Source organism: Pelophylax lessonae (assembly GCF_965119305.1).
Source record: "Pelophylax lessonae genome assembly, chromosome: 9".
Lineage (NCBI taxonomy): Eukaryota > Metazoa > Chordata > Amphibia > Anura > Ranidae > Pelophylax > Pelophylax lessonae.
In genome coordinates, this window is record NC_138776.1 from 103,859,234 (window position 1) to 103,872,418 (window position 13,185).

The 13,185-nt window shown below is 46.9% G+C and overlaps 1 protein-coding gene across 2 annotated transcripts in view; it reads right to left on the reverse strand.

Annotated features, from left to right (window-relative positions):
* Positions 1 to 1,036: 1,036 nt before the first annotated feature.
* The window catches only part of PLEKHA1 (pleckstrin homology domain containing A1), a 152,314-nt gene continuing 140,165 nt past the window's right edge, over positions 1,037 to 13,185 (reverse strand). Inside the window, exons 12-13 of one of the 2 annotated variants that reach the window (XM_082269309.1) lie at positions 2,544 to 2,584; positions 1,037 to 1,935 (exon numbers count right to left, since the gene is read on the reverse strand). In XM_082269309.1, coding sequence (XP_082125435.1) covers positions 1,740 to 1,935; positions 2,544 to 2,584 — 237 coding nt within the window. In that variant the 3' untranslated portion in view covers positions 1,037 to 1,739. The remainder of the gene's footprint in view (positions 1,936 to 2,543; positions 2,585 to 13,185) is intronic. The other variant, XM_082269308.1, reaches the window with a different exon arrangement.

Sequence of the window (13,185 nt, forward strand, 5' to 3'; positions counted from 1 at the left end):
AAGACCATAAAACATGTGACTTCATAGCCAAAATAGCTGAAGGAGCAATGGTTTATAAATTCTGTACACAGCTACCAGATCCCAATTGCCATAGTTCAGTGCAGTAAGGTAAAAGAAAAAAGTAATATCTAAATGGTTATTGCATGAAGCAATTGTTTTTCCTTATTAGGTCTAGGAATACCAAAAACTTCTGTACTTAAATAAAGGAGCTTCCATTGCTGGCCTCCTTCCAAAAATACTTATAATGACCATTTAGGACTTAAGTACTTTCTGACTTATTGACCTGGAACAAGCAAATAAAAGTAAACAGGGAAGAATGAATGCATACCAGTTCTTAATAGGTGTCTTAAAGTACTGAAAACAAAACCATAGACAACCAAGCCAATAGTATCTTCAGGAGGTAAAATTAGGACTCTCAATATTCTTTCAACGTAGATTGCTTTGCAAGTAGAAGGAAAGGCAATACAGAGCACTGATTTTTTAAACTTAGCCTGCTCACTGCTCTGCTATATCCTGCATTCAGTTAATAAATCGTAATGTAATACTTTTTTTTTTCTACTTTTTTTAAGTGGTCACAGGACCACAAATCTCCAGCTTGCATCTATTCTAGCAAAGCTGACAAATTTGCTAAAATCTTAGAGCTGCAATGTCATCCCACCTGCACCCTCAGCTCTAAGGCAGTACAGGGCTGAAAGTGTTCATGGCCACCAGCCACTCCATCAAACAGAATCTCATGATATATTGACTGCTTGGAAAAAGTTATTACCAACAGAATGCAGAAATTAGAATAGCAGTGGGGAGATCTGCTTTAACGGATGGATGACTGTACTGTCCATCCTTCTAACTTAAACTACATAGTGAAAAACCAATGAAATCTAAAGTCTATTCAAGGGAAATTTGTTTAGGACCAAGCTAGGTCAGAACCAACCACACTTGTTGCAACCCTGTATGTAGAGCCTAAAGTGGGACCACACTCTATAAAAAACTGACATCAAGTAGGTAATACAGATCTATAAATAAAAAAGCAAATTCCATTCATTCCCATTTCTGGAAAAAACAGCATTTTTCCCTATTAGTGGCACTGGCAGAGGGTGTGTAAATTACATTAGGGGTCCATGAATGGTGGCAAGAATTCACCTACAGTGGTTCTGAAATCTTGTGAGGGTTGTATTGCTTTGCAGCAATATACCAGTTTTTAAAATGAAAATACTGTTTTAGTACTACCAGTTAAAACACAAAAAGACGTCTTTCTCTGGTATCTGCACCAGTTGTAGTACAAGAACTATTATATAGGCCAGAGCTACAGCTTGTAGAGCTGTGTAAATACAATTGCTAAAAGGGTAACAAGGCACTCCACGCCGAACATGGCACACTCGTATGAACGGAATCAGACAGTTCCTTAGTAAGGTATTAGAAAACAATGGTCACTCCTTCCCCATGTTGGCTGCAGGTGGGGAACAAACTTCCAACTTCGGAATGTATGTTATGCAAGTCACCAAGATGCATGGTCCAACTGATGCGGTGGAAACCCCCATCTCTTGCTACTGGTCCAAGGGTGCATAGCAGGAGTGAAGATGCAGGTTAAACACACGCGGTTGGAAACTAGGTATGAAATCATAGCTAGTCCAGATACAGTCCCTTACAATAACCTCAGACATCAGTGACTGGCAGGCTGGCATCATCTATATCAACATCCATGTCTGCCAGAACAATGGATGTGGTATTAGACAAAAAAGGGATCATTTTGCTAGTCTGGTTTCCTGGAGAGACAGTCGTGACCTTGGGATATCCTGGTTGGGTCTTGGTAAAGGTGCTAGATTCGTCCCTATCCCGATATGGTGGCCCGAGGTCAGAGTGCTGAAGTCGGGCGGCCGAGTGAGGGTTACTGAATGAGCGAAAAGTGGAGCTGTGCTCGGAGTATGAGGTGGGGGCCTCCTGCAAAAAAAAAAAAGTAAGTTACAAAATAATAACAGCTAATTTGAACAGGTTAGTAAGTCAGTGTCAGGCTCAAAACAGTGAAACAGCCAGAGAGCAAGTCAGCAACTGTAAGATCAAGAAGCAAGGTAAGCTGTTACATACACTAGAATATTCCTTCACGTCCTTACAAGAACTGAATAAACATGAAGGAGTTCATGGGCACTTGACTGTGTGTGAAGTCATCTCTGCTCAAAATATATCCATGAGTAATTACATTTTAACACACTGTATTGTTCTGGCATCCTTAACTACCAGTTGAAGGCACGTTCAGGCAGAGCTGTAAAAAGGCTGTTGTTAGAGTTATAAGTGTAACACAAAGCAGTTTAATGATGTGATCGGTTTGTCTCGGTGACTTCCTGAGATTAGGCATGCTTTGTCAAATAGTCAAACATGTTGCATGCAAGCATAAGAACATTATGATATATTATGATATGGTACAGCTACGTACAAAAAACCCACTGATAACAGATGAGTGGATGAGGACTGTGTGGACATGGGGATGAGTTACATGGTATGGGGAGGCAGCGATTGGTCAGTACTGTGGGCATGCATGGCTGCCCATATACCTCGGAATACAGGGGTTTGAAAGACGTCTGACCTGTCGCATCTGCAGGGAGACAGGGCAGGGTGGGAATTAGATACACCGTAGGAGGGTAGAATAAAGGAAGGAGAAGAGAAAGAAAGAAAAGATGAAAGAGACAAAAACAGCTGCTGGCAAAGGATTCATAGATTGATCTGTAAAATGGAGATAACACACATTTCGGGATTAACAAAATCCAAAGGAAAGTTCCCAGACATAAAAGGTATTTTTTTTTAGGTAATAATGAACATTCACCTACCTACATAATTGCCTCATACAGTTTAAGAAAGGCAGCTTCTAACAATCAACCACACAACATGGAGATTTTTCCACTGGTGCAATAAGAAGGAAAAGGAAATGGAAAATCAATCTTATTGCCACAGTTCTACTCATACTCAATAAGATTTGTTTTAGCACCAGGAATTGTATGAATGCTCACAGTGTTTTTGACCCTCAATTCTTATACATAGAAGAGTGAAAAATTGGGTTCTGTTCACCTAGAGATTTCCCAACAAGTGATATAGAGCACCATCACCTTCCATCATGCCCTGCAGCACAAACAGTCAAGTAGTCGCAAGCAATGTTTGAAATCTGAATCACTTATCAGGCTGTTTGTGGCCACTTCAAGGGTATAGACTGCCATCCTATCTCAAGGGCCAGTAAAACCAGAGCCACCATTTCTTATTTACTCCATCACTGATGTATATAAAAGAAATCAAAGTTTTAGGACTAATATGTTTTAAAGCACTGGACACTCAAAGTTTTTTTGCCCAGCTACTGTACAAGAAAAGCTCACAACTGTATGAAAAAAAGTAAAAAGATCCAAAGGGCTGCACACTTGAAAACTGCATCCACTTTAATGGTAATCTTTACAATGCCATATACAGCAACAGTAGACACCGTGGGAGCAAGGAGACACAGTCAATGCATTTTGCGCTGCTAGCGTTTAGTAATGAATAAGTGCTAGCAGCACAAAACGCATAAACTGTCTCCTTTACTGGGTTAACTGTTGCTGTATATGGCGTTTTAAAGATTACCAATAAAGTGAATGCAGTTTTCAACTGTGCAGCCCTTTGGATCCTATTGCATTAGTTCCACATGGCTGGACGAGCATGGCTTGCACCTGAATACACTGGAGGTGAAAGGGGCTGTGTGGCAGACCCACGTGGAGCAGCAGCATACACAGAATACAAGGTAACTGACTTTTCTTTTACTTGTCTACAGGAATCATTTTTTGAAAGGCATCTTATGAAGTCACTATTTTGTTCACCTGACTTCCTAAATCAGCCTATAAAAAATGCAGCAAAAAAATAAAAATATAGGAAGAAAAAAAAAAAGTGGTGTGAACATTTCAAGACTTTCACAATACATCATGATAAAAGTTTAGTTTCATAACACTTAAAGTGGAGTTCCAACCACGGGGGTGAAATTTAGATAAAAATACCCCCGGGACAGTCAGGGCTAGTACATTCCACAATGGATAGCCTCTGTACTGTCCCGGGTCGCACTTACCTTTTAGAATACTTACCTTGAAAATTTCTTCTCCAGCGCTGCCATCTTGGATGTGGGCAGCTGAAACCAGCGCGTCCTCTTTTGCGTCCTCTTCTCCCAGAATGCGCCTGCACCAGCCCCGCTCGTCACTTCCGGTGCAGGCGCGTCATCCCTCCACAGCTTCTGGGCATGCTCAGAAGCTGTTTAGCAGGGAATGAGGCGCCCGCACTGGAAGTGACGAGCGGGGCCGGTGCAGGCGCATAGATTCCTGGGAGCGATGACGTTCAGCTCCCAGGAATCAATGCAAAGAGGAAGTGACGGCGCGGGCCGCGGCCGCAGAGGGAGGAAGTGGAAGAAATGGGGAGTATATTTTTCTTCAATAACAAGGAAAGTAAACAAAAAAAAAATCGTAACTATCCATTTCTTTTTCAGGTGACCAATAGCAAGCGGATGGCCCAAAATCGATTATGACGATTTTGTGGCCGGAACTCCGCTTTAAGTAAAATATCTGTGTCACAACCCAGTGGGGTTACAATGCCATTTTAAGATGCTCTTTTTTATAAAAACTGCAAATGTTTCTCTAAATTTGAAATAGCTTGGGTAGCTTTATTTTTTAAAGATTTTTTTTCTCTACTAACAAAACAAAAAAATAATAAGGAAAAGTCCAAAAATATGTAACACGGCTGTGCCCCAACAAAAAAACTTGATTACTAGTACAAAATGATTAAAACACCATGGATCCTACAAAACAAACCAGACTGCTCAATGTCTAGAGGATTTCACTCATATTGCATGTATGGAAGCTCCCTGTAAATATAAAACATACATACACACACACCATAAATGGACTTGCATATATTATACACACACACACACACACACATATATATATATATATATATACACACGCACATACACACACGTCACATGTTCCCAAAAGCGAACACATTCTTTAAGAGAATCTTTAATGTGTATCTATTGTATAGGATATATATATCTATACATATATATATCTATACATACACACACGAAACAGAACCTTTCAGACTTTACTGGTACCAGCAAAGGACAGAGAAAATTGGCAGTTAAAAAAAAAAAAAAAAAAAATGGATTTTTTACTTAATTGTAAAAACCTTTTCTCTGAAGTTCATTGACAGACGCAGCTCATATTTTCTGGACCATTGGGTTATACTGCCCCCTACAGGAGTAGGACACTAGGCAGGATAAAGCTTTACCATGCCTATGGGGCTGTCCCTGCAGGCATAACTCCACACACTCTGCTATAGCCCTCAGTTATGTTTCAAGCAGTGTTTTAGAGGACCACAACCCCATTCTACTCAAATAGAGGGGCAGGTGCTGTGTCTGTCAATGAACTTCAGAGAAAAGGATTTTACGGTAAGTCAAAAATCCAGTTTTCTCTATCGTTCATTGACAGACGCAGCTCATATCTTTATGACCATTGGGATGTCTCAAATCAGTATTTGCATGAGGAGTGGGAAAAACACTGCAAAAAATAACGTAATTTCCCAAGGCTAAACGTAGCCAACCAGGTAACATGGAGCTCAACCAGGAACAACTGAAGCTCACCCAGAAAATACATACACCCTCAAAGAGAAAAAAAATGATCTTGCTGCCAAAAGAGGCATCTGAAGATGCCAACACATCTACTTTATAGAATTTTGTGAACATGTGCACTGACAACCAGGTTGCCGCCTTGCAAACTTGCATCACTGAGGCCTGATGGCAAAAAGCCCAGGAAGCGCTCAGCGCCCTAGTAGAATGTGCCTTCACAGGGAAAGGAGGAACCTGACCCTTCAGCCAATAAGCCTGAACTGCCGTCTGTCTGATCCATCTAGATATGGTCTCAGCAGACGCAACCAATCCTTTACGAGATTCTTCGGTAAGGACAGATAGGGCATCTGATCTTCTGAATGACTTAGTAGCCGCCAAGTAGACTCTAATTGCTCGAACCACATCCAAAGAATGCAATGCAATTTCCTTGGAATGCTTGGGATTAGGACAAAGTGAAGGCAGCACAATGTTTTCATTCAAATGAAAATCAGAAACCACCTTAGGAAGAAAAGACTGATTAGGTCGGAGTACCACCTTATCTCTGTGGACCACCAGATAGGGGGAGCGTCAGGAGAACGGGCAAAAGTAATAGCCATTAAAAAGGCAACCTTCTGAGACAAGGTAAGCAGAGGAATCTCCCTAACTTTCTCAAACAGAAGAACAGATAGTACCAAATTCAGATCCCAAGGAGGTAGCAGGGATCGCCTCAGTAAAAGTGCGAATCAGGGCATGCATAGCTAAAGGATGTTGGAAAAACACAGCCAAGGCAGACACTTGGCCTTTGATAGTGCCCAAGGTCAACCACCTTTTTGAAGAAAAGCCGAAAACCCTAGCCACTGAGAACAAGTGAGGGTGCACCTTCAAAGATTCACATCATCAAATGTACGATTTTCACGTACGATGATAGATCTTCCTGGAAGTAGACTTCCTGGCCTTCGGCAGTGTAGGAATCACTGAATCAGAAAGACCTCTATCATTCAATACCTGGCTTTCAACAGCCACGCCATTAAAGCCAGCAACGGTAAAGCAGGATTGAAGATCGGTTCTTGAGACCACTGATCTTCCCTGAGAGAGAGTCTCCAGGGAGCATTAGCGACCAACCTTATCAGGTCTGCGTACCAAGACAGGCAAGGCCCAGTCTGGGGCCACCAGAATGACCGGAATCCGTTCAACTTCTACCCTGCGAAGAAGCCTTTGTAGAAGTTTGAGCGGAGGGAATGCATAAATCAGGCGATACTGACTCCAAAGAGCCACCAGCGCGTCTGTGGCGTCGGCCAGAGGATCCTGAGACCTGGCTATGAACCTCTGAATCTTCTTGTTGAGTCGAGAAGCAAACAGGTCGATGTCGGGTGTCCTCGGCCCAGACACACAGGAGATGAAACACTTCCTGGTGTAGGGACTATGATCCAACACCTGACGACTCAGGTAATCCGCCTGCCAGTTCTCCACAACTGGAATGTGCAAAGCAAGAGGGGGCTGGAACAAACGTTTCCACCCAATCCAGGATGTCAGCCACCTCCCGGGTCATCAAGACATTTTTTGTGCCCCCTTGATGATTGATGTAAGCCACAGCCAGTCTGATTGTATCCAGACTGGACCATCCTGCAGACGAGATGTCCAGTGTCTCAGGCAAAGCTTTATCACCCTGAGCTCCAAGATATTTATCGAAAGCTTTGACTCTTCCACCACCCAGGAGCCCTGGGTGCAGAGCTTACCCAGCACTCCACCCCAGCCAGGAAGGCTGGCGTCCAAGGTTACTACTATCCAATACAACGGAAGGAAGGACTTGCGAAGCCACCATAGAAGAGCAGTCTTTTGTTGTGACTCAACCAAATCAAAGTGTCCAAAGACTTTGGATCTTTATTCCATTTGACAAGAATCTCCCTTTGTAAGGATCTTCTATGGAACGTTGCAAACGGAACCGCCTCAAAGGTTGACACCATCAGACCCAAGGTGCGCATGCAAGTTCACAGAGAGGACCAATTGTTTGCCAACAGCAAATGGATCGCCCCCTGCAACTTCTGCAGCTTGTCTGGAGGGAGAAAGACCCTCACCAAGGCGGAATCCAGAGTCAGGCCCAGATAATCCAGTCTTAATGCATAGTCCGTACTGTGATCGTCAAGTCACCCCCGACAGGGCTAAATGAGAGTCCGCTCTCATCTGCCATTTTTAATGTTTCCCGCACTGATACTATAAGTGCTTCCACCAGCGCGATTTCCCGTGCAGCGGCTGACAAGGACATGTCTTCCTTGCAATCAGAATGCGATGACACAGATCCACCAAGGTGGGTTGCGTTCACAGCGGCCATATCTGCCTCAGAATCTGAGGATACCACAGAGGGTAGTGAAGGCAAAGGGCGCTTTCGGCTAGCGGTACTTTTTAAAACTAAATCCACTTTTGACAACAGGCTTTTCAAAACTGCTGTAAAAGCAGACAGAGGCTGCGACCCAGAGGGTCCCGCAGCCACACTGAGGGGGTCTGTAGGTGAAATTTTTGTCCTGGGACTCCATTAGCATTGAAAAGAAAAAATGCAGTGTCCATTAAAATAAAGTCGCAAAAACGCGATTCGCACTAGTGGTACTACAAGTCCCAGCCTAACACAGCCTGCAGCAGTGTGAATGAGGAATGCCTACAGGGACCCCAAAAACATTACCACCAAACTGGTCTGGAAGCTTCAGGAACGTTCCTTGCTAAAGATAGAAACTATCTGGCACAGGAAATGAAAAGCACTTGGGTCATCCCTAGAGCCTTTAGTGTCTCCCCTTGCTGTCCAGCGATCGTGGACTACAAGAAAATGGCCACCCCATGCATTTCTATAGGGAATTAACAAAAACATGGCCGCCCATGCAATGTAATGAGAAATTTTTTTTACATTAAGGCAAAGCCATGGGGGTCAGTAGAGCAAAGGCATCAGAGGGTCCCCAGAAGGAGACCCCCACCAGGACAGATGCCCCTCCCCCAGAGCTGCCGCAGCGGCCGCAATATAATCACCCCCGTGAGGTATGAACCTGCTGCGGGGGGGGGGTGTACAGCCAAGGGGGGCCTGGTACATTAGAGAGGGCAGGGGGAACTGAAGGATACCCGAGAGACCGACAATTCCATGGAGGGGCCCACGTCCACCCTGAGACCGCCAGGGAATTAGGGGGACACTTACCATACCACTAAAAACTGACTCCTATTTAAGGCAGTCAGTGGCGCCAATAAACAGCCCCCTAATTATCAATCAATTTAATCAACAGAAGTGTGTGTATTATTAGGGCATCAGAGAATTCTCTAGCCCCTTCCGCCCAAACAGGGGGAAGAGGTATAAAAATCCCTGACATCCGCCCTCATCCCGAGTCGCAATTGATAGGCCATACGTCACCGCCAAGGCCCGTGCAGAACGTCGGCCTAGTGATGTAGCTGTCCAGCCTCTTGCGCATGCGCTGCGGGTCCCAAACATATACAGCAAATACAGCACAACAAACAGCTCCAGCACCACCACTCAGATGCCACAATCCAGCCAATACGAGCGGCGTGGACCACCATAGATGCCCCCATAAGGGGGGAGGGGATGAGAAAACAGAATTTTTGTAGGAACTTACCGTAAAATTATTTTCTCTGAGTCCTCTGACAGTCGCCGCCCACTCATACAGTCTTCACTTATGCGGTATTGTCCTTATCCATAGGGGTAAACTAGGCAAAAGATTTTTGTTAAAATCATACATAAAAGCATTTGCATGTACACACCCACAGGGGGCTGTCACTCTGGACCATACCCTCATGCAAGCAGCATTCCCAACTCAGTTTGGTAGCAAGCAGTATATAGATCCAACAACCCCAAAAGAGGGGCGGGGGCGGCGACTGTCAGGGGACTCAGAGAAAATTAATTTTACGGTAAGTTCTTACAAAAATTCTGTTTTCTCTTACGTCCTCTGACAGTCGCCGCCCACTCATACAGTCTTCACTTATGGGACGTCCCAAAGCAGGGTAACAGGAAGCTCAACATGAGCCAGCAAAACCCAGGAAAGCAAAAAAACCAAGGGGTGAATGCCCCAACAAGAGGGGACAGACGCAAAACTGTCACGTTCCCCTAAAGCACAGCCGCACTCAACTTTGCGGCCAAAGGAGGCATCGGCCGATGCCAAAACATTAAGTTTGTAAAAATTTGGTAAAGTTATGCACAGACGACCAAGTCGGCGCTTAGCACACCTGGGACACCGACGCCTGGTGGCCTGGTGGCGAAAGAGCCCAAGACGCACTCACCGCCCTGGTAGTGTGCGCCGTGACAGGGAAAGGCGCAACCTGTTCCCTAAGCGAATAGGCCTGTACAATAGGCTGTCCGATCCATTTAGAAATGGTTGCCGCAGAAGCAGCCGTACCCTTCCGAGGACCCTCAGGAAGGACAAAGAGAGAATCCGACTTTCTGAAGGATTCAGTAGACGACAGGTAGACCCTGAACGCCCAGACATCCAAGGAATGCAAGGCAAACTGCTTAGGGTGCTTAGGCTTCGCACACAGCGAAGGCAAAACAATATCGTCATTGAGATGGAAATCAGAAACCACCTTCGGCAGGAAGGATTGAAGAGGTCGCAAGACCACCTTGTACCAAAGGACAACCAGGTAGGGAGAGCGGCAGGACAAGGCCGCCAACTCCGACACTCTGCGAGCAGATGCGATAGCCACTAAAAAGGCAACTTTACAGGACAGAGCCAACAGAGAAATCTCCCAGATATTTTCAAAGGGAGGACGTCGTAAAAACGGGCAGGACTAGATTAAAGTCCCAAGGGGCTAATGGCGCCATCCTAGGGGGAGCCAGATGACGCACACCTTGAACAAAAGCGCACATCAAGGAATTTGATGCCAGAGGGAGCTGGAAAAGAATAGGCAGCGCGGATATCTGACCCTTAATTGTGGTCAGCGCCAAACGCGGATCCACACCAGATTGCAGGAAGGCTAACACCCTCGCCACCGAAAAGCAGTGAGGATGAAAACCCTGAGATTCACACCAGGCAAAATAAGCCCCTTCCAGGTACGATAAGAAATCTTACCAGCAGAGGCCTTCCTAGCCTTGAGGAGGGTAGGAATGACCGCCGACGAGAGACCTCGATCTCTCAAGACCTGGCTTATAACAGCCACGCCGTCAAAGCCAGTGACTGTAAAGCAGGATGGAAGATCGGCCCCTGCGACAGAAGATCGTCTCATAAGGGGAGCCGCCAAGGAGGCTCGACGACCAGTTGCATGATGTCCACGGACCAGGACCGGCGCGGCCAGCCTGGAGCCACTAGGATCACCTGCTTTGGTTTCGAGGTCAACCTGCAAAGGAACCGGGACAACATTGAATCGGAGGAAAGGCATAGATCAGACGATACTGAATCCACGGCTCCACCAGCGCGTCCGAGGCGTCTGCCAGAGGATCGCGAGTTCTTGCCACGAACCTTTCCACCTCGTTGTTGAGACAAGACACGAACAGATCCACGTCCGGGGATCCCCATCGTGCACACAGCATCTGAAACACCGCCGGGTGTAGGGACCATTCCCCTTGGTCCAGGGTCTGGCAGCTCAGATAGCCGGCTTGCCAGTTCTCCACACCCGGAATGTGAACTGCCGAAAGTGCCGAGACCCGTGTCTCGGCCCATGACAGAATCTCGGCCACTTCCTTGGCCGCCCGGGCACTCCTGGTGCCCCCTAGATGATTGATGTACGCCACCGCAGTGGCATGGTCTGTCTGTACACGCACAAGGCGGTCCTGCAGATGACCCGACCAATGCAACAAACATAGTTTGATCGCTCTCAGTTCCTTTCCAAGGAATGAGGATGTCTGTCCCACCAGGCCAGAATCTCCGCATGCAGAGGTCGCGTGTGGAATTGTGCAAATGGCATCGCCTCGAAGGCGGACACCATCAACCCCAGGATCCGCATGCAAGTCTTGAGTGACGAGGAACATTGTCCCTGAGGGACTTGACATCGCTCTGTAGAGGCTGGAGTTATACCTCCGGCAGGAAGACTTTTGCTTGAGCAGAGTCCTGAACCATCCCCAGGTAGGGGAGCCGGACAGAAGGGGACAACGTCGACTTCTGGAAGTTGATGGTCCACCCAAACTCCTGGAGTATCTGAACCGCGGTAGCCAGATTGTGTACCAAGGTCGCACTGGAACTCGACCTTAACAGGAAATTGTCCAGATAGCCCAGGATTGCAATCCCCTGTGCCCGCAACAGGGCCAGGACAGGAGCCAAGACTTTGGTAAACACCCTTGGAGCCGAAGCGATACCGAAACTGACAGTGCTCCTCCGCAATCGCGAATCGGAGGTACCTCTGATGACCCTTGTAAATGGGGATGTGTAAATACGCATCCTTGGAGTCGATGGACGCCAGGAAACCTCCCGGACTCAGAGAGGCCACCACTGATCGGAGGGATTCCATACGGAATTTCATAACTCGCACAAAGCGGTTCAGAAACTTTAAGTCCAGAATCGGACGTACCTTGCCCTCCTTTCCGAGCACCGTGAACAGATTCGAGTAAAAACCCCGACATCTGTCCCGATGAGGCACCGGGACAATCACCCCCCCCCCCCCCCAGCGACCAGATCCTGCACCGCCCAATGGAGATCGAGGAGACGACCTGGGGTAAAGTGAAGATTTGAGGGGAAGAATCTGTCTGTCGGGCATGATCGAAATTCGATCTTGTACCCTGATCGGGTGAGTTCCTGAACCCACCTGTCCGGAATCTTGGACAGCCAAGGTTTGGGAAACAGCGCAGACGGCCCCCCACCCCTGAAGGGGGTGAGGGCGCCCCTTCAGGCGGGGGCGGACTGGGACGGCGAGTTAGGGCTGGCGGCTTTCGGCTTGCCCGCCCAGGGCTTCTTCTGACCACTCGGGCCCTTGAAGGGTTTGCTCTTGCCTTGTGCCCTAAAGGCACGAAAGGACCCCTGTTGGTTTTAAAGGAAGGGCCCCGCTTACTTTTTCTTTTGGCCACTTGGGGTAGAAGAGTGCTCTTACCCACAGTCACCCCCTTAACCCACACATCCAGGGATTCCCCCAAGAGTCTGTTCCTCGCATAAGGGATGTCAGACATCGTCTTTTTTGGGAGACTGGTCAGCCGACCAGCTTTTAAACTACCCAATGCGACGGATATGTTCCGCGCATGCAGACAAACATGAGACCATCCAAGGCCGTGTCACACAGGTATAGTACAGCTTGATAACACATTCTATCATGGCCATCGTAGCAGGGGGAGCAGAATCCGCCTGCATGGTGCGTTGAATAACTTTAAGCCACTCCAGCACAGCCTGAGAGACCAGAACTGAAGCGAACATGGGTTTCAGCAAGGAACCCGCCACCATATAGCAATGGCGGGTAATAGACTACACCCTTCTGTCCGCCGGGTCCCTAAACACCGGAGAATCCTCCGCGGGCATTAGAGTGGCCTTATTCAACCTGGACACAGTGTGGTCCCCTTAGGGGACACAGGCCTACGCGAATCCGTGGGAGACGCGAAGGGATAACGGTACTCAAACCGCCTAGGTAACACAAAGTTGCGCTTTAGATTGCGCCCTGGTTTATTCACCATTGCATGAAATGCGGCG